The sequence below is a fragment of the Callospermophilus lateralis genome, chromosome 1 (assembly GCF_048772815.1).
Source record: "Callospermophilus lateralis isolate mCalLat2 chromosome 1, mCalLat2.hap1, whole genome shotgun sequence".
NCBI lineage: Eukaryota > Metazoa > Chordata > Mammalia > Rodentia > Sciuridae > Callospermophilus > Callospermophilus lateralis.
The window spans coordinates 17120267-17146509 of NC_135305.1; the positions used below are offsets into that span (position 1 = coordinate 17120267).

Below are 26243 nucleotides of genomic sequence, written 5' to 3' on the forward strand. Positions count from 1 at the left end.
AAGCAAACTCTGGTCCTGAGAGCACAAGCATTTGTCCTCAGGGAACTCTCTTTCTCTCCAATCAGCACCATCTCAGAGGAGCAGAAAATGGAAAACTCTTTGGCAAATAACGCTTCCCTGTAATTCTGCATTATCTTTGATTAATGAAGAAGGATGAGCAAGCGCCCGTGGAACCTGGTGCAGGAATTGGCATCACAGCTTAGAAGACTGCATCAGGAAATTATTCTTCCCTTGCCTTGCTAGTGCCTTACCTGGCTTTTGGTCATTTGGACTCATCTTCTCAGAGGATATACTTTCCTAGCTCATGGTCTAATTTGTGGTCTCAGCATAAATTCATTTTCATAATTTCCCTGAACATGTATTTTTCTTTTACTTTTTTTTCCCCACCTCTGCAAGTGTTCTTTAAAAAAGTTATTGTGCTAAGAATGTGTGACATAAAATTGATCATCTCAATCACTGCTATGTGTATGATGTGGTCTTGTTCAGTGTGTTCACGTTGTTCTACAACCAATCTCTAGAACATTTTCGTCTTGCAAAACTGAAACTCTGTACCTTTTATATAACAGCTTCCTGTTTCTTCCTCCCCCACCTCCTGACAACCACTACTTCACTTTGTGTCAGTATGAATTTGACAATTTAGATACTTCAGATAAGTGGAATCACACAGTATTTGTCTCTTGTGACTGATTAACTTCAGCATAATGTGCTCAAGGTTCATCAATGTCATTGTATGTATAAGAATTTCCTTCTTTTTGAAGGTTGAATAATATTCCTTTGTATAAAAAAATACATTTTGCTTATCCATTCATCCACCTACATTGCTTCTACCGCTTGAGTATTATGAACACTGCTGCTATAAAAATGGGTATGTGCATGCCACTATAGTATTCTGACTTTAATTTTTTTGGATAATATGGGTGTGTAGATGTCGATTTGAGATCCTGCTTCTAATTTTCTTGATACACACACAGAAGTAGAATTGATGAATCATATATTAATTGTTTAGCTTTATGAGTAGCTGCCACATTATTTGCCCGTGCACAAGCATTTCAATTTTTCTTCCCATTTGACAACACTTGTTATTTTCTGGTTTTGTTTTATTTTTGAAAGTATCTATTCTTAATGGATGTGATACCTCAATGTGGTTTTGATTTGATGTTGAGCATCTTTTCATATGCTTGTTGGCCAATTATATGTTATCTTAGGAGAAATATCCATTCAAGTCCTTTGCCCATTTAAAAATTCAGGTTAGGTAAGCTGAGCATGGTAGTGCATGCCTGTAGTCCCAGGAGCTCAGGAGGCTGAGGCAGGAGGATCACAGTTGGAGAACAGCCTGGGCAATTTAGTGAGACCCTGTCTCAAAATAAAAATAGCTGGATAGTATAGCTCAGGGGTAAAGAATCCCTGGGTTCAATCGCTGAATAATAATAAAAAAAACCCCAGGTTATTGTTGAGTTATAAGAATTTATTATATATTTAAAATATTAACTCCATATCAGATATATGATTTGCAAATATTTTCTCCTATTCCATAGGTTGTATTCTCTAATGGACAGAAGCTTTTATACTTCTATACAGCCCTAATTATCTACTTTTAATTTTGGTACCTATGCTTTTGGTATCATATCCAGGAAATATTTGTGAAATCTAATGATATGATTCTTTCCCCCAGGTTTTCTTCTAAGTGTTTTATAGTTTTACATCTTAAGTTAGGTCTTTGTTTTATTTTGACTTAATTTTTATATGTGGTATAAGATAAGAGTAACAATATTTATCTATAGATATTCATATTCCTAACATCATTTGTTGAAGGGACTATCCTTTCCCCAATTGGATGGTCTTGACACTGTTGCCAAAAATCATATGACTCTGTATACAGTGATTTATTTCTCAGAAATATTTCCCTGATGGATAACTGTCTTTATTCAAGTACCTCCCTGTTTCGATTACCATAGCTTTGCAATAAGTTTTGAAATCAGGAAGTATGACATCTCAACTGTGTTCTTTTTTATTTTTATTAATTTATTTTCTTATTTTATTGGTACATTGCAATTATATATAATTGTGAGATTCATTATGCCATATTCATAAGGCATAAAACTGTCACATTTTGATTAATCTCATTCCCCAGTACCATCCTCTTCTTTTTTAATTAAAATTTTATTGGTGCATTACAGTCATACATGACATAATTGTGACATAATTTGGTCAGTTTCATTCCCCAGTACCTCAGTACCTCCTTTCCCCCTCCCCTCCCCTTTCCCCCAGTCCCCTTTCTCTTTTCTGGTGGTACCTCTTCTCTTTTCTCTCTAGCTACAGTGTATGTAGCTAGACTTTCTGGGTCTGACATTGCTTAACATAATTCTTGAGTTTCATCCATTTTCTACAAATGGAACAATTTTATTCTTTATGGCTGAATAAAACTCCATTGTGTATATATAACACATTTTCTTTTTCCACTCATCTGTTGATGAGTACTTAGGCTGGTTCTATAACTTGGCTATTGTGAATTGTACTGCTATAAAAATGGGTATGTGCATGCCACTATAGTAGTCCGACTTTAATTTTTTTGAATAAATACCAAACTGGTATAGCTGGGTCATGTGGTGTTTCCATTCACAGTCTTATGGGGAAACTCTACACTGGCTTCCATGGTAGTTGTTCTAATTGACAATTCCATCAGTAGAGTATAAGTGTTCATTTTCTCCCATATCCTCACTAGCATTTATTATTATTTGCATTCTTGATAACAGGATGAAATCTCAGTGTAGCTTTTATTTGCATTTCCTTGATTCCCATATGCATTGAACATTTTTTTCATGTATTTGTTGTTCATTTGCATTTTATCTTTTAAAGAAGCATTTGCTGGTTTATGAATTGGGTTATTTGGTTTTTTTGGTCATGAGATTTTTGAGTTCTTTATATATTCAGAATATTAATCCAGAATAGTAGCTCACAGAGATTTTATCCCATTCTATAGGTTCTCTCTACATGTTCTTTTTTCCTTTGCTTTGCAGAAGCTTTTTTTATTATTTACCATTCAATTTATTAATTTTTGATATTATATCCTGAACTGTAGGATATAGGGGAAATCATGGCCTGTGCTTGTGTGTTAGAGTATTTACCCTAGGTTTTCTTTTAGCATTTGCAAAATTTCTGGTCTAATTCCTATTTATTTGATTCATATTTTTTTAGTTGTTGATGGACCTTTACTTTATTTACTAATTTATTTATGTGGTGCTGAGAATTGAGCCCAATGCCTCACACATCTTGGTAAGTGCTCTACCACTGAGCCACAACCCCGGCCACTTCCTTTGATTCATTTTGAGTTGACTTTTGTATAGGATGAAAGATAGGGATTTACTTTTATCCTTCTACATATGGATATCAAATTTTCCCAACACCATTTGTTAAAAAGTCTGTCTTTTCTCCAACATATATTATTGGTACTTTTGTCAAATACCAGATGATTATATTTGTGTGAATTTGTTTCTGCCTTTTATTCTAGTCCATTGGTCTTTGTGTTTTATGATAATACCTTGCCATTTTGTTGTTATAGCTCTTTAGGATAATTTAAAATCGATATTGGTATGTCTCCAAGATTTCTTTTTGTTCTAGAATTGCTCTGGATATTCAGAGTCTTCTATTCTCCCACTTGAATGTTAGGACTGCTTTCTCAGGTTCTGTGAAGACTGTCATATGTATTCTGATGGGGATTACATTGAATCTGTAGATTGCTTTTGGTGATAAGGCCATTTTAACAATGTTAATAATGCCTATCCATGAACATAGGAGATCTTTCCATCTTCTAGGTCATCGATTATTTTTCTTTCTTCAGTGTTCTTTTATTTTCATTGTAGAGGTCTTTCATCTCCTAGGTTAAATTTCTTTATTTTTTATTTTATAATTTTTTTGTGGAGGGGTATTGTGAGTGGAACTGTTTTCCTGATTCCCCTTCCAGTGGATTCATTGTTGGTGTATAGAAACACTATTGATTTTTCTATTTTGATTTTGTATTCTGCAATTTTTCTGAATTTGTTTGTTATAGAACTCTTCTGGCAGAGCTTTGTGGATGTTCTAAGTATGGAATTATATCACCCGAAACCAGTTATAATTTGACTTTTTTTTTCTGTCTGTATGCCTTTTGATTTCCTTATTTTGCCTGATTGCTCTAGTTAAAATTTCAAATATTATGTTGAATAGGAGTGGTGGTAGTGGACATCCTTTTCTCATTTCTGATTTGAGAGGAAATACTTTCAGTTTTTCTGCATTCACTATGATGTTAGCTCTGGTAATTTGTCATATATAGTCTTTAAATTGTTTGGGTAAGTTATTCTATCCCTAGTTTCTTCAATTTTTAAAAATATCTTTATTATTTTTTATATGGTGCTGAGGATTGAACCCAGGGTCTCACACGTGCATGGCAAATGCTCTACCACTGAGCTACAACCCCAGCCCCTCTTCAGTGTTTTTATCATAAATAGATACTGAATTTTTCCAAGTTGTTTTCTGCTTTAAGATGTTTGTGTGGTTTTGTCCTTAATTCTTATAATTGTGAATTACATCTATTGCTTTATGCATGTTGAAACATCCTTGCATCCTTAGAATAAAATCCACTTGATCATAATGTACAGCCTTCTTAATGTGTTCTTGAATCAGATTGGCCAATATTTTAAGAATTTTCTTTTCATTTATGTACATTAGGAATCATCAGGGATATTGGTCTATAGTTTCCTTTCTTTTATGTGTTCTTTTCTGGTGTAGGTATCAGGGTGATACTAGCTTCACAGAATGAATATGGAAGTGTGCTCCCTGCACCATCCTCTATTTAATGGAGTAATATAAGAGCTTTATGCATTAGTTTTTTTTTTTTTTTTTTTTTTTTTTTTTTGTGTGTGTGTGTGTGTGGTATTGAGGTTTATTAAACCCAGAGGTGCAAGATACCACTGAGGTATATCCCCAACCCTTTTTTATTTTGAAACATGATCTCACTAAGTTGCTGAGGCTGGTCTTAAACTTGTGATCCTCTTGTTTCAGCTTCCCAAGTTGCTGGGGTTACAGGCATGTGCCACCATATCCAGCTGCATTAGTTCTTCTTTAATGTCCGGGTAGAATTCAAATGAGAATCTTATCTGGTCGTGGGCTTTTTTATGCTGGAAGACTTTTTATTACTGCTTCAACCTCTTTGTCATTCATCACTTTAATTATTCTATATCTTCTTGGTAAATATTAGTAGGTTATACATGTTTAGAAATTTATCAATTTTTTCTATACTTTCCAATTTATTGGAGTACAAGTTTTCAAGATAGTCCCTAATGATCCTCTGGATTTATGTAGTGATAATTTCTTTTTCATCCCTAATTTTATTAATTTGAGTCTTCTCTTTTTTTCTGGTTAGTTTCACTAGGTTTTATCAATCTTATTTATCTTTTCAAAGAATCAATGCTTTGTTTCATTGATCTTTTGCATTTTTAATTATCTAATTAATTTTGGCTCTAATTTTAGTTATTTCCTTCCTTTGTAATTGGTTTGTTCTAAGTTTTCTAGGACCTTCAAATGCATTATTATGTTGCTTATTTGGAATCTTAATATGTAGGCATTCATAGCTATAAAGTTTCCTCTTGGAAATACTTTTATAAAGTCCCAGAGATTCTAATAGGTTTTTTTCTCTTCTTTAATTTGATTTTAAGAGCTTTTGAATCCTTCCCTGGATTTCTTTTATGACCAATTTATTTTTCAAAACTGTATTGTTCAGTCTTGTGTTTATAGTTTTTCTCGTTGTTGTTTTCTAGTTTCATTATCATATCAATATAATAAATTTACTAAAACTTGCTTTGTGACCTAAAATATATTCTATTTTGGAGAAGGTCCTATGAGTACCTGACTAGAAAGCAAATTGGCTGTTGGTGCATAAAAATTCTAGAGATGTCTGTTAGGGACATATAATTTGTAATATGTTTTAGGTCTGATCAGTCTTACCGATTTTATGCCTGTATAACCTATCTGTTGGTGAGAGAGATATGTTGAAATCACTCAGTATTATTGTATTGGGGTCTAAGTCTTTATGGCAAGTATTTTTTGTCTTATGTAATTAGGTGCACAAAAAAATTGGGGCATACATATTTACTATCATTTTATCATCTTGTTGAATTTTATATTTGCCAATATAAAATGATCTTTGTCTCTTGTGGACAATTTTGGTTTGCATTCTACTTTATTAGACATGAGAGTAGCTATTCTTGTTTACTTTGGGGTTCCATTTGCATCATTTTCCAATCTTTTCACTTTCAGTCTATGGCTGTTTTTGCTAGAAAGATGAGTCTCTTGCCAATAAAATATAGGTGGGTCTTATTTCTTAATCTAGTCTGCCTTTTAATCTGATCTGTCTTTTTTTTATTAATTTTTATTGTTGGTTGTTCAAAACATTACATAGTTCTTGATATATCATATTTCACACTTTGATTCAAGTGGGATATGAACTCCCATTTTTACCCCGTATACAGATTGCAGAATCACATCAGTTACACATCCATTGATTTACATATTGCCATACTAGTGTCTGTTATATTCTGCTGCCTTTCCTATCCTCTACTATCTGATCTGTCTTTTAATTGGAGAGTTGAGACCTTTTGTATTTGATGTCATTATGGACAAATAAATCAAACAGATCCCATCAGTTTGATTTATTTCTAATGTTTAATTTGGTCCTAGATTTTTGTTTGCTTAGCTTCTCTTCTCATGAGATTTGTCCAGTTCTGAGCTCTGAAATTTGGTTTTAATTCTTATGTATTTAGTATTTCATTAAGTATTTTCTGTATTGCTGGTTTAGTAGTCATGAATTTTTTTTGAATGATAGTCCTGCTGGATATAGAATTCCTGGTTGACATCATTTTTACCTGGATTTTAGAGTTAATGATGAAAAATCAGAAATAATTCTGATTAGCTAACCTCGAAATACAACCTGACATCTTTATCTTAAGGCTTTTAAAATTTTATTCTTGTTCTATATGTCAGGCAAACTAATGTGTCATAGTGAAGCTCTTTTTAAAAAATCTTGTCTATTTTGGTTTTTGAATGCCTCTGGATGCCTATTTCTTTCCCAAGGTTTGAAAAAAATTATCTGGTATTATTTCCCTGAAAATGTTATCCATGAAATTAGCATGTATCATATCTTTCTTTTGTTTTTTTAAAGAGAGAGTGAGAGAGAGACAGAGAGAGAGAGAGAGAGAGAGAGAGAGAGAGAGAGAATTTTCTTTTTAAAGAGAGAGTGAGAAAGAGAGAGAGAGAGAGAGAGAGAGAATTTTCTTTTTAAAGAGAGAGTGAGAAAGAGAGAGAGAGAGAGAGAGAGAGAGAATTTTTTGATTTTTTTTATTTTTTAGTTATTGGCGGACACAACATCTTTGTTTGTATGTTGGTGCTGAGGATCGAACCCGGGCCGCATGCATGCCAGGCGAGCACACTACCGCTTGAGCCACATCCCCAGCCCTCATATCTTTCTTTAATTCCAGTGATTCTTACATTTAAGTCTCTTAATGTTGTCCCAATCTTCTAATATAGTCTGGTCATGGTTATTTCTTTTATTTTCTTTAACACTCTCTAAATATTCAAGGCTGGTCACTTTGTCTTCCAGTTCTGAGATTCTGCCTTCTTCTTGTTTTACTCTATTGATGATCCTTTCAACTGATTTTTAAATTTGATTTAATTGTACCTTTTATTTCTTGGATTTTCTTTTCTTTTTTAATCTCTCTCTCTTTATCACTAATATTCTGAACTGACTGCCTTATTTCATTCTGTCATTTTTTTTGTATTAGATTACATCAATCTTTTTTATAATCATTCTTTTGAATTCTTTATCAGGTACTTTATTCACTTTAATGTGGAGTCAATAGATAGTGAATTATAAACACTAGGTGATATCAGACTACCCTGTTTTTTTCATTTTTCATGCATTCCTATGTTGAAACATGTGCATTTGATAAAATTGGGTTCGCTTCCATTTTTATGTGAAAGTCTTTTTAAGGCACAGCTTTCTTTTAATTAAGTATTCTGGAATATCAGGCTGTTATAATTTATTGAAAATATTTCCACGTGTGTTTCAGAGTAACTTTCTGTGCAAGTTCTTTGGTGAAGATTAGTGTACTTTGATACAGTGTAAATTGTGTCTGAGCTTGATGATCTCACTTTTTCTGTAGGTCTCACAAGAGTGGGGTCCCTCTAGTAGGTCATGCAATTACGTTGTATATGCGGATACACACTCTGTGCTTGCTCTTATAGACTTGACAACTTTGTTTGTTTGAAAGGGTATGGGAGTGATCTAGGTTGAAACCCCTCATAATGTGCCGCAGTCCGGCTGCAGCAAAATAACCGGGGGGTGACGAATGACTTGTGTACCTTGATACAGCAGGAATGGAAGCTGTTTATTGTAGGACAGGAGTGGTATTTATACATTTTACACAGCTTATCTAATTAGCATAAAATAGATACAGCAGTCAACAAATAAGGAATCTCCACACTTAATGGCTCGCTTTTGTTACTTCACAAACCACTCCCTCTGGCATTTTGCCAGGCACCATGCAGACTTGTTTACAGACTCTAACATTTCTCTGGCAAAATAACAGGTGCCAATCTGACTTGTTTATAGACCTTAACAATAATGTGATGTATACAGTCTTTGTGTTATTTCTCTGCTGTTGCTGTAGGAGCAGATGTACATGAGTGAAATCTGAGGGCCCTTTCTAGACATTCTTGCTTGGATCATGATCGTTGGTTTGGGGTTTTTATATCTCTTAGTCTTTTTTTTTTTTTTTTTTTTTTTGGTACTGAAGATTGAACTCAGGGGCACTCAACCACTGGGCCACCTTCCCAGCCCTATTTTGAATTTTGTTTAGAGACAGGGTCTCACTGAGTTGCTTAGTGCCTTACATTTGCTGAGGCAGACTTTGAATTCTCAATCCTCCTTCTTCAGCCTCCAGAGCTGCTGGGATTATAGGCATGCACCTCCATGCCCGGCTCTCTTAGTCTTTATGTTAAATTATTAGTGAATTCGAGTAGGTTTTGGTTATGTGTGGAGGAAGGTGTGCTTTCTCTTAGCTAGACTGGGTTATAGCTCAGAAGTAGAACTTGTGGTGCGTTACACTAGATTCCCAGCACCTCACAGAAAAAGGGAGGGGTAAACAACAACAACAGCAGCAGCAGCAAACAGTATGACACTTGTGACACTAACAACGACAAAGGCAGGAATGATGGGTCAGAAATGAACAATAGCAAGAGCAAACAGACATGAACTAACATAATATTAAAGTGAGCTCCAGGTGTCAAATATGACATTCACAATCCTAAAATTGTAACAATATACGTGGTGGAGGCAGAAACTATATAAAGTAGTTTTAAAAGATGGTAAAATATAGGTTTTTAAGAGTAATGAATATAGGGTGGGAAGGCAAAAGAAATTTTAAAGTAATCAAAAGTTGAAAAGAGAAAGCATAAGAGAGTAGCAAGTGGAGGTCATAAAGAAGGAGCAGAAAAATCAAAATAATAAAAATGAGAGAGGTGGGGAGAACATGAGAATTTGGCTAGTAGAGGGAGGAGAATAGAGAGTAAGAAAAGAAACAAAAATAAAAGTGAAAAACCAAAAAAAATCACCAACCCTAAAAAAAAAAAAAGGAAAATAAAAGGGAACAAAAATTGTAAAGAAGAAAATACATATTTACCCAACCCTATCAGCAAATAAAATATATGCTTTATTGTATATATAATTCTATATTATTATACAATATTATATATACTTAATTATATAATATTATATACACACATACATAATTGTATTAGACTATATACATATATATGCTAATTAGTAAATACAATAAGAAAACAAAACAAATCTTTTCTTGCCTTCTGGTCCTAGGGATTTAACTTAGGGGTGCTTTACCACTGACCTATATCCCTAGTTCTTTTCATTTTTTAACTTGAGACAGGGTCCCACTGAGTTGCTGAAGATCTTGCTAAGTTGCTGAGACTGACCTCAAATTTGTGATTCTCCTGTCTCAGCCTCCTAAGTCATTGGAATTACAGGTATGTGTTACTGTGCCAGGCTACAAAACACATTCTTCATGAAAAATGAAAGAAATCTTGAATTTCACTGTAGTAAAGGTGATTGAAGCTGTGGACAAGGATGGATATTCACCGTCTCTGCAAGGCTGCCCTTTTTTCCATTTCTTCTTGGGTTATGCATCCTTAGAGAGAGCAAGGACCTGGGGGATTAAACACATCCTTCTTTTGTGTTGCCGGCTAGAGTGGCCTGGGGCCAAAGCTAGTTGAAATGGCTCTCATCTCCCCTGCTTACCAATTCAAGATAGGATTAATGGGAAATCTATTTAAGTTTTGTCTGGACATTCTAGAAAAACCCACTCCAGGGCAGGAGTGTTGCAGAATTCTAAATAGGAATTTCTGGAGGCTAGGGTCTAGTTCTGATCAGAACTTTGAAAAATTTTTAGATGATATCTGCTCCAGAAAGATTAGATCAATACCCACTCAGGGCCAGGCAGATAGCAATCTCTGCTGGGCACCTGGATCTCAGGAGCCTTCCAAGAATTCTCACAGGGGAGGGTAACCAACTCCTGTGGATGGAGGGGACTTGGCAGTTTTCACACTCTCCATCGGCCATGAATATGGTCTTCTAAAGCTTCAGTCCTCAAATGTAATCACACCCACCTGTTTGGTTTCCCAACCCTTTTCATCTGGTTGAGGTAATCACCCAACTCAGAGGGAAAGCAAGTTGCAATCCCATCTGTATCTCTGATCAGAATCTCCTTGGAAACAGTCTTCTCTGTGCCTATTTCAATCACTTTTGGCAGGTGCAGCCTCGGTCACATGGTAGGCACTGCTGGGACTGTGGGGAAATGTTTGCTGTGGTCCCCAGCCTCCTGCAGTGGCATGCTCCAGCATGGCCTCCTTAAGCTGGCCCCTTTCCTCAGCTCTCTGCTCTCAAACTGAGAAACATGGAACACTTTTCAAACACCGCCTCCCTGTACAACCTCTGAATCAGCTAAACTCAGACTATCTTTCTCTTCTAAAGGTGTTCCTGTGCCAAATTTGTCTTCTCTGTTTCTCTTTCCATTTGTGTTTCCCCTCCCCTCTGTAGTGACCCAGTACAGCAGCAGCGGCCACTGGCTTGGCTCTGATGGACTCCTCCTTGTATTCTGTTGAAACACCAGGATTTCTAGGTCTCTTGGAATCTCTCATTGTCCAATATTGAATTTCAGTGGATTCTCTCCGACACCCAAGTCACTGAAAAGCAGAATTTCCCTGCTTTATTTCTGAGCTGCAGAGCCACAGCAAAGTGCAGGCTTGTTCTTTTTAAAGAATGTTTTGCCTATTTAAGTCACTTGTTGTAGCCTCCAGGGTTGGAACTTAGGATACAAGCCCTTATGATAATAAGTCTTATAATTAGAGACCTCTCTCTTTCTTTTCCTCATTCTTTCTTTTCTCCCTTCCTCCTTCTTTCTTTCTTCCTTTATTTTATACTTAAAATATAAACCCATGGTCCTTTACCACTAAGTTACAGCCCCAGTCCTTTTTATTTTTTATTTTGAGACAGGGTCTTATTAAGATGCTGAGACGGGCCTTGAATTTGTGATCCACCTGCCTCAGCCTTCTGAGTCATTAGGATTAAAGGCATGTGGCCATTAATAAGTCTTGTAATTATTATCCCGTGATTCATTCAAGACTCTGATATCTGAGGGGTAGGATACATCCCCAACTGATATTTACACAAAATGCTATACACAGTGTCCAGTGTAAAATAGTACAGAGTAACTTCTTAATGAATGTTGATTCTGAGGAGCAAATAACATTAAAGAAGATCTGAATTCTATTCCTCCTTCTCCATTAGCAACCTATATGGCCTTGGGTGTGACTCATTTAACTTTTCTAGCTTTCAGCTTCTTCATTTGTGAAATGAACAGTGATGACAGATGATCTTCAAGATTCCTCCCAACTCTGACATCTTATTGACATTTTCATTTGTGCAAAAGACAACTTTAATCATTCAAATAACTTCCTTATCCATGACATGCAAGGAAAACAAAAGCAAAACTGAATTTCTTTATTTTTTATATTTATTTTTTAGTTGTAGTGGACATAATACCTTTATTTTGTTTATTTATTTTTATGTGGTGCTGAGGATTGAACCCAGGGCCTCACACATGCTAGGCAAGCGCTCTACGACGGAGCCACAACTCTAACCCTGCAAAACTGAATTTCTTTAATGCATTTGACTATACATTTCATGTTAATTCTTGAGGAACTATTCCTTATCTTTTTATTTCTTTCCTTTTTTTTATTTATACTGGGAATTAAACCTCAAGAGACTTTACTATTGAGCCATGTTCTCATTCTTTTTTGAGAAAGAGTCTCACCAAGTTGCTTAGGGCCTTGCTGAGTTGCTGAGGCTGGCTTTGAACTTGTAAATCTCCTGCCTCAGCCTCCTGAGTCACTGAAATTACAGGTGTGCACCACCAAGCCTAGCCAATTCTAATTTTTATGAGCTTTCTTGGTATTAAAAAATGATCCCATACTGAGTTAAAATACTTTTTGCTATTTGTTTAAATTAAATTTATAATTTTGTATGTTCCTTGTTTCAAATAATATTCTAATACTTGTAATACTCCGTTTTGGGTAGGGACATAAAAAATATTTTTTAAAGAACATGGTATTTATTAAAATAATACTTATCAGTCAAAAGGTTTATAATATTATAAATAATTTTGAAAATAGCATCTTTAAAATAAAATATTCTCCTATTTGTGAATTCCTTCTGTGTCTTCATTTATCCACATTTTATGTAGCTTCAATGATAGTGTCACAATTGTGTATCTTAGTATTTTCATTTAGCATGTCATCAGAAAATTGTATTGTTTCTACATGGACTTATAATTATTATCTTGGAATAACATTCCTTCAATGGACATTGAAAAATTTGATTATTTTCCTATTGTTGACTTGAAAAGACCACTTGGTTTTCATCATTAAAAACAATTCTATAAACAATATCTTTCTTTACTTAGAGTCTTCTTTACTTGGGATTTTTTTTTTTTTCTTAATGGGCATTTATAGAAGTAGGATGGTTTCGTTAAAGGACAGTATTGTTAATTTTATAGATAACTTTGGAAAGTATTCACAGAAGTACAATTTTGTGAGATAACCCATTTGATGTAGGTTATAATGAATATTTTGACAATACATTAAGTATTTTTCTGAACTTATTTGTGCCATGTAACAGGCCTGGTTTTGGCTGTTAAGCAAATAAAAAATTAACTCCAGTCAACAGTGACTTCAATATATCAGAGCTTAATTTTCTCACATAATAAAAAATGTCTAGAAATAGATGGTAGAAAATAGGTGGTCGAAATAGCCAGTCCTGGGTTGGAAAAAGCTCAGTAAATTCACTGAGGACCAAGTCCTATTGCATCCTCTTAGTCTTCCCTTCTTTTGATTGGTTTTTGTCCTTATGGTTACAAGACGGCTATTATGCCTCAAGGTATTGAACTAGCTTTTCTAAGCATGAAGAAGGAGGAAGAGCAAAGGAATGGAGGGGCATATTATCTTTCTGTACTAATCAAGCACTTCTCCAAGCCCAGTTTGATTATTCTGGCTTTGAGCTCTTTGTTCAGAACCAGCTCACGTAGACACACTTCACTTCAGGGAGATTTGGGAAAGAGAACATTTTATCCTGTACATCTTTGTAGTCTAGGATGATGAGGAAGAAAGGGGCCATGGTATTTGCCACATGACTTTCATTACTTCAATTGAAAATGAAGGGTTGGCTTTCACTTATAACAATTAAAAGGCAAACTCCTTCCAGGAAGCTGTAGAATTGTATCCATCTTTGAATCTTTAGCATTAGCACAACAGAAGAGACTCCAGAACTGTTTGTGATATACTGAAAAGTCAATATATGATCCCTGGAAAATTCAGATGGGTTAACTAAAAAGTCACATTAGATTAGCCTCCTATGTTTGGTAGGGTTTCTGGTCTGATAATTTATGGATATGGAACAGAAATAGAATATTGGACAAGGCCCCTGAACCAAACATTGCACATAATAGAGAAATGTGGATTCACAAGAGTCCAACTCAATTCTTTAATGTGAATTTTAATAACTGTACACAAAAGTTCACAATAGAGCACTAGTTATTTAGCACCAAGAAAGCAGGGTCTGTAGCCTTTTTCCTGCTGGCATCTACAACAGGGTGTACGTATCATATGTGGGCACTTAGTAACTGCCAGCGAAAGTAATGGCCGTCAGTCTGGATGGAGGTTACTAGGGGCACACGGCACCCTTTGATTACAACCTTATTCTTTTTATGAGGAGATTTATTGATGACTTTATTGGATATATTTCATATCAGGCCTGCTCTTGAATAAGTAATCCAGTGGGCTAGTGAATGTAATGAATGACAGACAAACTCCAGATCCAAAGATTTTTGAATAGGTAAATGATGGTCAGAACATTAACAAGAGGAAATTTATTGGAAATAAATGTTAATTCCTTCAACTTGCCCCTTGCTCAGCTTAGCTGCTGAAGTACAGAAACATGGATGATTATACGATTTGTGTAAGTGTGTTGCACCAGCTGTGAGAATGAGGGATAATGGTGAAAACTGGAAAGAACTTCATGGCAGAGCTTCCTGAAAACCATGGGGCTGCTCAGACAGCAGTGATTCCTCCATCACCTCAACTGTCCACCATCACAGATGCCATGGGAGTGCCACGCATGAGTGGGGGGCAGGACTGGGTGATGTCAGAGACCCTTTCTCTCCTGGAAATATAGGACTATTATTTGTAGTTAAATCAAGTTCAGAGATTCTCGATGGGAAGGATCCCTATCAGTAGAACCTAAGAAACTGTTTTCCACTTTAATTCAACCATCTATCACTATAGTTTTATATTTCATATGGCAAGGATCTAAGTAAGAATTTAATCTTTCACTCTGGATTTAACACAAAAATTCTCTTTCTCCCGTACTGGCTAGTAAATTTATAAGCCTAGCACCTTCCTAATTGGACCTCTGTTTTTCCTTCCAGACAAATGAATGTGGAGTGAGAGCCATTCGTTCAATAAGCATTTATTGTTCACCTACTGTGCATAGCAGTTTTTGAACATTAGCTAAAAAAGCTGTGTGCAAATAATAGAAGAAAGTCAAAGAAGGAAACTGACAATGTTTAAGCATTAGGTAGTGCTTTGAGGGAAATAAACCAAAGTTATGTGGTCTTGTGCAGGGAAGGGCAGTTTAGGCAGTGTCAGGGAGGCTTCCGAAGTAAGATCTAGATGATAAGAAGCAGCAGAATGTATAAGACTGGTCTTGTGCATCTCCAGAATGGTTGCCCACTCCCCACTCCCATCTTCCACACCCTTGCTCCTCTGCTTACTCAACAGACAGCTCCAGCTGCCATTTGCCTCCTCCCTAGCTCTGCTGGCTGTCTCCGCCTCCTCCATTGAGGGCTAGACTCTGGCACAGCCTCTGTACCAATGGCATAGGTAGGAGACTTAACAGGGTGGTGCTTGAGCTCAATCTAGTTCTATTCTTAGAGTTCCACCCACCAGAAGGAAGAGTCCTGCTGTGGGGTGAGTGAGGTGATCTACATTCCCTCATAGCTGCCAAAAGAGTTAGTTACATAACCTAGAACCAAGGATGAACTCCTTCCCTAGGGGATCCACTTCAAACAGCATGTCACAGGAGACAGACAGAACTACAAAGACAGACAAAACCTTCTTTTTCCTGTGAACAGAATGTCCCTAGGTGCAATATCTTGAAGAAGATCTGGGATGATACTTGTTTGAGATAGAACAGTAATGATATAAAGATGAGTCCACCCCCCCCCCACACTCTGCACCTGGTGAAGGTGATGTTGTCCATCTGAGAAGAGGGATTAGATTTGCAGGTCCAGAAGTCGAATGATTTAACATACCCAGAGATGCCTGTTTTCTTATTTGCATACTCAAAAATCATACAAGATGCATGCTTAAATCAGAAGATCAGTTTCTTTTTCTGTGATTAGAAAGTTTTGATCCATTTCAAAGAATTGCACTTTTTTAGTATCAAGGTAAGTCAGAAGCTGAATGAATAATTAAAAAATTGCTTAGTAAAATTAAAAAAAAGAAAAGAAATTTTCTAAGAAGATGACTGGTATTTTAAGCAACTTCTAGGAAGGTTATCCCCACAACAGAACTTCTTTGTCTCATGTTGAAATTGTGCTTTCCAGGTCTCTGCTAAAGTTAGGGTGCCTAGGCAATGGATGTTTTTTAAACCCTATTTCCTTTGTTGAGCAATCCGCTGATGCACTCTTTCAACATGCAAATACACACCTGATAGGTCCAGCTGGCTTTCCTGTTAGTCTGGGAGACATTCTGTCTCCTGTTGGTATGTATTGATTTAATCAGCAAAGCCTCAAGATTCTAGTGAGGGCCATGTAACTCTGCTCCGGTGTCACTGTTTACTCAGGTGTCTCCACAGGTGTATGTGTATATTCATTCTTTTTTTTCTTTTTCCCATAAATGGTTGCATACTGAATAGTTAGGCTGAATCTAATTTTTATTTTTAAATTGACCTTATGTTTCGAGATTGTTTTATATTACATGTCAGTTTGCTTTATTTCTTTTATTTATTTGCTTTATTTCTTTCCAAAGAATTCCATTTTTGCAGGAATAATAACTTAGTAACTATTATTAACAATAATAAATTAATATGTAGTTATAACTTATACTATTACTAATATACTAGCTAGTATATATATACTACTAATAATACATTAGTATTATAACAATAAATTAATGGTTTAGGTTGATTCCAGTCGAAGTTTTACGTATACTTACAAGAATGGCAGAGGACAAATTTCTAGAAGTGGAATTGGTATATTAATTAGAATGTGCATTTCAAATGTTGATGCATATTGCCAAATTTCCCATCAGAGAGACTGTACCAATTAAGCTATACCAACAATTTGAAAGGGGGTTGCTTTTCCTACCCCCACACTATCAAACTATTTATTCTGCAAATGATATCTTATTGTAGTTTAAAATTGATTTATTTTATAATGAGTAGTTGAAGCATATGTTTATATGTTCAGAATGATGTACATTTCCTTTTTTGTTGACACACACTTAACCATGGCTTACAATATACACAACTTGGTATGTTATTACATTGTATGCTTATTTATGATCATGGGGATATGACAGCATACAGCCTCTACATACACAGGGAGAGACAGACAAGTGACAAACAGTTATAGTGGTCCAAGCTTACTAGAATAGTAGAGTAGGAGCCTATTGGGTGGGGGTCCATCATGGTCTAGAATGGAGGTTTCTAGAGATCTGATGGAGGTGTGGGAGTAAACAGTAATATTAGGGGTGAATGACACAAGAAGGAAGAGAAGATAACATGTTAGACTTTACACTAATGACAATATGATAAAACCAAAACATTTTAAAGTAGAGGGGTAGCATAGCAGAAATATCTTGAAGTCATGTGGGGAATGGATACAGAAGGTATGACTGGGAGCAAGAGTCATGAGAAAGTGAGTCCAGTAATTCAATTATGACAACATTTGCTTGGTCTTAGGGATCCCCTCAATGTTTGGATCTTGCTGTTGAAATGCCTGAGGGTCCCCTCTGTAGAAAGAGTGATCGCCTCTGGTGAAGTGTAAAGACCTGCCATCTCGCAGCCTGGACATGATTCCCAGCTTTGCCAATTTCTCCTTGCACATGCTTGAGCAATGAGAAAAGCTACTCACACTTGAGGGGTGTTGCAAAAACGTATGGCAGTGGATGTGTGAAGTGCTTAGCACAACACTTGTCATGTAAAAGCAAGGGCTTAATAATTGCTAGCTGTTTTTATTTTTATAACCTTTCCTCACTCCTCTGGAAATGCCCTTGCCTTTATCTTATTGTAATATACCAGTGTGAGGAGAATTACAGAATGTTGAAGTTGGAAGATGTTTAAGGTAGCTTGCTCAGTCTCCTAATTTAGAGGAACAAACAAAAAACCTGTTCCTAGTCACGCAGTGCCACCCTGAAACTCCTCATGGTCGGGTTTCTTACAGCAGCATATATGGACGTGTATAGTTTGGTTACAAACATCTACTTTGAGGTGTTTCTCATGTTTGCTGACAGCGGTTATTTCTTGGGAGGAAACCCCTAATTTAGAAAGTGGTCTATTTTAAAACACTTTATAGCGCACCGTTCAAATCGCACAGAATTTTCTATAATCATAGAAAGAAACTGGGCACGAGGTGTACAGTTAGCTTCCGCAGAGCCTGCAAGATGGGGTTTCAGCCTCGGGGTCCTGGCAGCTTGAAACGTTCTTGGGCGAGCCCCTGCTCTCCTTCGGGTCCTCACTTCTACTTCCCGAATGCTCTCAGCTTTCTGCTTCACTGAGGACCCGGTGATCTGATTCAAAGAACAACTGTTTAGGGAGTGCCTACTACGTATTTGGGATGCACCTGGCGAGAAGTGGGCGGGGGCGTTCAAAGATGCTGGGGTCCCACTTTTCTCATCAGAAAAGAGGCAGGCGCTTGGCACCCCATCCCCTTAATTTATATTGCAAACGAATTCTCCCCAAGGTTCCCACCGACCACGCTCTTATTATGTTCCCCGAATGTTACCCAGGTCTGGAGGCTTCTGCCTGGCCCCGGCTCTGCCCTCCCCAAAACCGCGCGGGAGGGAATACTGCCCTGGGCATTGGGCTTCAGGAGTCTGTGACCAAGGGGGGCGCCGCCGCTCACCGGCAACTGCCAGCGCAGAGCAATTCTCTGGTCCTGGTCCCCGTTCCCTCCTGCTTTAACCAGGGCGCGGCACGCTCTCCTCCGAGTTTCCCCGGGCGCTCTTCTTCCCTGATGCCAGTGTTTGTGCCCCAGCGCCCCTCGCCCGGCGGCGCCTCGTTCCCTCTTCTCCTCCTCTCTGGCAGCCAGTCGCCTCCGGGCAGAGTTCGGGTTCAGCCCTTGCCTTTGCTCAGGATTTAGGGAAAGGCTTGGGGGTGGGGGGCGGCCGGAGGGCGCCGGCTGGCCGGGGGAGGGAGGGGGAGAAGGAGAGAGGTAGCCTCTGATTGGTCGGGGAGGGGGAGTGGAGGCACGGAGTTTCCCACAATGCCTCGGTGCCGTGCAGCCGCGGATGGATGCTGCGGGAAGGGGCTGCCATTTGCTGCCCCTGCCAGCGGCGCGCGGACCTGCCCGAGCTCCTGCAGCCGCCGCCGCCGCCGCCGCCAGCGCCGTCCGCGGGCCGGGCCTCTACAGCGACGCCGCCTCGGCTCCCTCCGCGGCCGCCAGAGCGGTCGCCATGAACCCCAGCTCCTCGGCGGGAGAGGAGAAGGGGGCGACGGGCGGCAGCAGCAGCAGCGGAAGCGGCGCCGGGAGCTGCTGCCTGGGCGCCGAGGGCGGCGCGGACCCGCGGGGCGTAGGAGCAACGGCTGCGGCGGGGGCCGCTGCCCTAGAAGAGCCCGCGGTCGCCGGCCAGAAGGAGAAGGATGAGGCGCTGGAGGAGAAGCTGAGGAACTTAACTTTCCGGAAGCAGGTCTCTTACAGGTAGGCGCGGGGAGCCCAGGAGCCGCAGACAGGTGCCGCCGAGGGCGGGGAGCGACTCTTCTCTCCGAGAGGCGCTTCCACGGAGTTGTTGGGGTGCCTCATAGTCTCAGTCTCTCTCCTGCCCTCGTCTCCCTCTCCCCCCCGCCCCCTCTCTGTTGTTCTCTTCTCATTCCATCATTCTGGGCTGGAGGGAAGCTACGTGAGCCTGGATTCCCCCTAACGCCTAAGGAGGGATGTATCTGTAACTGGAGAGAAGACCGAGTCCCTGAAGTCAGGATAACAAAAATACGTGTGTGTGTGTGTGTGTGTGTGTGTGTGTGTGTGTGTGAGAGAGAGAGAGAGAGAGAGAGAGAGAGAGGTGGGGTGGGGGGAGGCACAGACCCAGAGGTTCTTAGTTTTCTTGAGAAAAGTCATCAAAGTTGCCCCTAAGCCAGCGTCCTCTCAACCACTTGCTCCACACTCCAGATTTCACTTGATGAACCTTTGGCACTACTTGATGACCGAGGTCACTTCCCCGAGCAGAAAAGAACAGCACTACACCTGCCTGGAAATCCTCCACTAAGGGAGAGTAGGATACCGGTCTCTTATCTGTAGATACGCCACTGCTTATGAGGGTTACGCATACATGTGCTCTCTGCTTCTCCGCTGGGTGTGACCAGAAGATGATGTGGGGAGCCTACTGGCAAGCGAGGGGTGAGGGGGAGAACTGACCCTCACATGTACCTAAAGATGGATGTATTTGTGAAACAAGGACAGTGTGAGCTAGATGGCCATCAAATTAGGACAAAAAATGACCCCTAATTGTGTCAGGACCCAAACATGAGAAATGAAGATTCAGTACGTTCTCTGCGACCCCCCCCCCACCCCCACAAGATCCTCAGGCAAGAAGATGCTGAGACTATACTTAATGCTTATTGGTTTTAGAAGTTGAGGTGAGAAGCAAGCATAGATTTATAAAGATTTGTACTTGATATTTGTGCTTTTTATATTTTCAGTTTCTGGAGTGTTTCTTGAAAAGGGGTCAGTGAGAGCAGTCTTATAACCCAACTCCTTTTGAGTTAGCAGTACCTTCCAGAACACCATCTAAAGTATTAGGCCTGTCACACCATGTGCTGTTATGTAAGCAAAAGCAGATGACAGAGGTGTGTGGGTTTGCGAGGGTGTGCTTTATTTATGGGGGCAGGTGTGTGAATCACTGGGATCCCCACAGGCATTGCCTGGACTGGAGGCCCTGGCACTGGGGCATGTGCTGTGTGTCTAAATGTGACTTCTGATGCTTCCTAAAGGTGTTCCTGGTGTGGTGACAGCTTCTGCATCCCGTGCCTGCATTCTGCTTCCTGCATGCTCAGGGAGTTTCCACCTGTGTTGTTCTCTTAGTTACTTACACAGATCAGATCCAAGTGGATCTTTCTTTTTATATTTTCAGTTTCTAAAAATAGGCAGGTGGTGGGGAGTGGGGCCGCTCTAGGGAGGTATGCTAGGACACTGCTGGCTCTGCTTCCTAGCTTCAATGGCCCTTCTGGCCCTTAGGGGAGCAGGGACCACATTTAGCCTAATTTAGGTGATGTGTGTTTGGATGGGGTTATTTTGGGGAGCACATGGTGGGTCTGGATCCTGGGTTTCTGGACTGAGGGATCCTCCTGAGTGATCAGTATTCATCAGACTTCTCATTGGGTGGAGCTTCAAAGCTATCCTTTGCAAGGGAAATCATTCCAGTTTGCCTCTTGGCAGGGGTCATTCTCTGAGCCTCTCTCCTGGAAATGTACTCTGTATGAACTGTTGTCTTACACAGGCAACCGGCATGTGTAAGTGTGTACTCACACATAGGCAGTGTTTTTCTAGAAAGTGATAATAAATAATATTGCATCTGCCTTAAAGTTCGTAGAAGTGGCTTCTACTTCTTGGACATCATTTCTTTTCAATTAAAGCCTCCAATTTAGTGAAATACCTGTATACACGTCACCTCAGGTTGCTGGTTAAAATGTTTGCCACCTTGGATTTACAGCATTGAATTCTCTGTGGGTGGGACTTCTTATCAAGTTCCTCAGGTGATGCTGAAGCACAGCAATGTCTGAGGATTGCTGCCCTATTTTTTTTTCCCCCAAAGGCTAAACTATTGACCTTTGAATTCATACACCCTGCCCAGCCAAACGAGGCCAGGCTGTTCCCAAGCCAGGAGAAAGACAGGGAGAAAGTGGGTGATTTCACCTGGCACATGTTTGTCCAGGAGCCTCTGCATTTTGATCACTGATATTTATTTATTTTAATAATTTGTTTAACAATAAAAAATGGCCTACCCAACTGCCATGGTGGCCATTGGTGCTGGATACAGGGATGCAGCCAGGCCTGACAGATTCTACTGGAGGGCTAAGGAAAGGTATGTAAGGAAAGAGCAGTTGGGCTCAGGTTGGGTGTGGGCTTCTCAGTGAGGACAACTCTGCCTGGCTCCTGGGGGTCAGCTGAGGACGGGGACTGGTGGGAGTTACTGGAGAGGAGTCAGAAAGGCCTCCCTGAGTGGAGTCTACACAGAAGAGTTCAGCTAGAGTGTGGGGGGTTGCTTGTGTGCAGGGGATCCTTCGAGGTGGGGAAGTGGCAATTTTCAGGTAGGTTAAAAAATGTCTTTGGAAGCACATGGATATTTGCAGAATGGAACTTGATAGAAAAGGAGAAGGGGCTTGGGGAGAGAGGGTGTGTGTGTCTCTCTGTGTGTAGGGGGGTCTCATCTGCTCCTCTTGTTGCTAAGGAACATATAAGCTAGGGTTTAAAAATAAAATGAAGAGTGGGTGGGCATATGCAGTGACTCCTGTCTTTTTAGGAACCAGAGCCCTTTACAAAAAGCCTTTAAATAACTATTTCTGGAGGCAGATTATTCATTTTGCTTGACTTTTACTTTGTTAAGTAAAATAAACTCCTTTATATACCCCTAGATTTCCCCTCATTATCTTTCCTTTGTTGGCTTTTTTGGGAACCGTTTTTTCCCATGAGAATTTTTCCTTTATTTCAGAACTTGCACCCCTAGAGCAAATAGTCTCTGTAGACTGTAAAGCTGAAGGGTTTAGAAGGCAGTGCAAGTGAGCTGGTACTTTTCTCTTAAAATTACTACTTCTTTTTTCTTTGCAAATTATGGTGCTGCAACAGATACATATGTGCAAATGACTATATAATGTGTAGTTTTAAAAAACTGCTGTAAGAATTCCCATTTAAGTCAGTAAAACTGAAGAGAGGGAAAAAAAAACCTTTCAGTAGCACACAAGGGAGGGAAAGAGAAAGTTGCTGATGTTTCTTGTCTTTCAAGCACTATGCTAAGCATTACTGTATGGTCCATCTTACTTGATATTCATGACAGTCCTATGATGTCATCATGCCTATTTCTGTTTTTTTAGAAAACAAACCTAAAGAATAGAGCTCAGGCAGGAGGCAGATTTTCAACAGAGATCTGACTGTGAAGGATTTTCTCTTTAGATTACATCCTCAAACAATTACTTTAGACTTGAATTTGTGGGGTGTGTGTGTGTGTGTGTGTGTGTGTATACCTATGTGTGTCTGTACAGTGTAAGCTGCTTCCTCCATAGCATTCTGTTAGTTATTGTATTCTACATTATCTCTTGTATGCTTTATTCTTTGTACAATGGTCCTTTGGTTGTGTGATTGTAGGGAACTCCTCTGCTATGTTGGAAATAAAAAGTGAATATAAATTCATGATTATTGGCAAGTAGATTGATTTCATGTCTGAGAACAGAACCACCTGCGTGACATCTGCCATCTCTGTGAAGCCATCCATGTTAAAAGTGAATACGTCTTTGGAAATAATTCCCATGGGTATTGTTTAGGGGGACCCAGGTCTGGGGACAAGTTGCCCTGTCTGTACTTCCCTGGGCGGCACACAGAAGAAGATGAAGTATGATTTTGCTTGTTAGGAGGCCGGGGCAGTTACCACTACTTGTAAGAGCTCAATGCCTGTGCTTCAGTTTCTCCACATACACAAACCAGGATGGAAATACTTGACCTTTCTTAAAGGAAGTTTCTGTAGAAGTAGCAGCAAGGAATATTAAACTTCTTAGATTAGCCAACCAGGTTAAAAAAAAAAAAAGATCTTTTATTCTTGGTAGGTTGACGATACGAGCATATTAAGATCATCTCTCAGTATTTGTGGGCAATTGGTTCCAGGATCCTTCTGCAGATTTCTAATCTTCAGGTGCTGGAGTTCCTTATATAAAATGGTATAGTATTTGCATAGAACCCGTGAACATCCTCCCTTAAGCTTTCAATCATATCTGAATACCCATAATACCTAATACAATGTAAATGCTCTGCAAATTGTTGTCACAGTGTATTGTTAAGCAAGTAATGACAAGAAGAGTCTATACATGCTTAGTACATATGCAGTTATTTTTTCTGCATATTTTTCAATCTGTGGTTGATTGGATCCATGATGCAGAACTCACAGATACAGAGGGCTGACTATATCTCCATTTTGTGTTTTGTCCCACAAAACAAGATTGTGTTATTATAAGAAACATGTTGTGGAGTTGGAAGCCAAATAGGGTAACCCGGACATTGTCCTTCCCTGTGCACTGGAATCAGTAGTGTCTGGGGAAACTTTGTTTTCTGAATGTCATTATCAGCATCCTTCTTTGTAAATCAATTTTATTTTATGTTTTTAATCTGTGCTTTGCACATTTGTTAGATATTTAGAAACTTCAGGATCAGATAAAAGCCTCAGTTCTAATTTAATATTTCCTTCCTCAATAGTGACTTAGGTACTGACTCAGTGTCGATTTCCTCAGTTAGGACATGCACCAAGTGAGCTTCATTTCAGTTTATCCCCTCTCCACTGTGATCCATATTTTGGAGGCTTTACCCAGCACAAGACCCTGTGTTTTGGGGGCTGGAGAGGTGAAGGAGGGCTTTGCTGCCTTTCAATTCTGTTGTGGCAACAACACCATTGCTTCGTGGGGCCAAATTAAATTAGAGGCACACTGGCTCTTTCCGACACTCCACTTTCTAATCTGAGAAAATGAGGACTCCCAGGAAGGGCCAACCTAGCTGTACCTCTGTGTTCTTCAAGGTTGGGATCTGGGATATGTGTTTCCTATGTGACCCCCAAGGCATCCCAGGAATTGAGTACACAGGGGCATCTGGAGAAGCCATTGCTTATGCCCCGGGCTGAGATGTTTGTGCTCACATGGGTGTATTTGCAGTGGTAATTCTGGAGACTAATATAGAGTGGTAATTCTGGAGACTAATATAATAAAGTGTTTCTCCTATAATTGTGGTCTTAGGACACTAGTTACTGCAAATGAAGGTGGTTTTGAGCTTTAGGAAGGAGGGTCAAGAGCACAGCCAAATATAAGCCATTAGATTTGAATCTTAAAATAATCATAAAATGGATTACTTTTTAATTGTTTGAACTGGTTGGAGCCTATCACAAGACATAACAAACCAGTATACTGTAGAAAATTAAAGAAATAAAACACCAAGTTATGTCTGCCTGTGCATAATGCGCTCATCTCGTGTCTGGCTTGCTCACCAGATGGACTTCTTAGGGAGCTTGTCCACTTTGTGTGGATGGTGCTTGGTCCTTCCCATTCTTGTGTGGCTTCTTCAACAGCTGTGTTAGGACCACATTGTAATTTTCTGTCCTGGGAATTAGACTTGGGTTTGAACCTGGCATCTTCCAGCTGATCTTGGGCAAGTTATGTAACCTCTTTGTGGTTCAGCAGAGCTCTCTCTAAAGTGCTGTGGTGGCAATACCTGTCCAGGAAGTTTTTTGTGAAAATTAAGTCAGTTACTTTATGGAAAGGGCTCAGCGTAGCACCCTTCTCAGAGACAGCTTTTGTAATTCTTGTCTACACTGAGTTGTTAGTCTCGTTGAAGACAGGAACTGCACCTTATTACGTGATTATCTTCCTCTTCTTGCTTAGTAGGTATTGGGTAAATTATTGAATGAATACAACTTACTGACATTTTCAAATCAACTACTGTTGTTCATCTGGGCACCATCTCAATTGCGATTTCCTTTCCATTAAAAGAAAAGTCTGTCTTCTCCTTTACGTTTGGTCCAGCAGCCCAGGGCTGTTGCTGCCTACAGCTTCCTGTTTGAGTACCTGCTCTGGCCTTTCAACCAGCTGTTGGAGGCTCAAGAGGGGTGGATGAAGTGCTTCTTAACCATCTGTTTGCACTTTGTCAAAGAAAAGGTCTTATTTTGCCTTCTGAGTAGCACTAATTAGCTCTCTGGTTCTCTTTCTGTCCGTCTCATCCCTGTCCAAGGGGCCACATTGATGTTCTCTTCAGGGAATTTTCTCTTGACATTTCCTTCTGTGATTAGAACTTAACAACGCAGAGAGAAGGCGATCCAGTGCTCCTGGGTCTGTCCAGGCTGCTGTCCAGCCAGCCGGCAACCTCTGCTGTGGAGGGCTTCACTCACTCCTTCTTTCCAACCCATTTGGTTGATGCTGGCGGGAAAGTTGTTGAAGGAAGCATGGTGAGCTCCCTTGGTGACTCTTAGCTTTTGCTTTGTTTTGACCTCATTTAACCACAGCTGCTTTTTCTTCCTGTAACCTACGAAGCCCTTGAAGAACGGCTTGTGAGTTTCCCGTCATCCTCAGAGAGAGGTGCATGAACCCAGTGTGGGCTATTCTGAAGAAAAGCAAGTCTTGAGTGTGT

General features: G+C 39.4%; 1 protein-coding gene across 2 annotated transcripts in view; it reads left to right on the forward strand.

The window, feature by feature from the left end:
* The first annotated feature begins 19167 nt into the window (after positions 1 to 19167).
* The window catches only part of Dgki (diacylglycerol kinase iota), a 404075-nt gene continuing 396999 nt past the window's right edge, over positions 19168 to 26243 (forward strand). For both annotated transcript variants that reach the window (XM_076860225.2, XM_076860226.2), the window contains exon 1: positions 19168 to 19577. In XM_076860225.2, coding sequence (XP_076716340.2) covers positions 19168 to 19577 — 410 coding nt within the window. The remainder of the gene's footprint in view (positions 19578 to 26243) is intronic.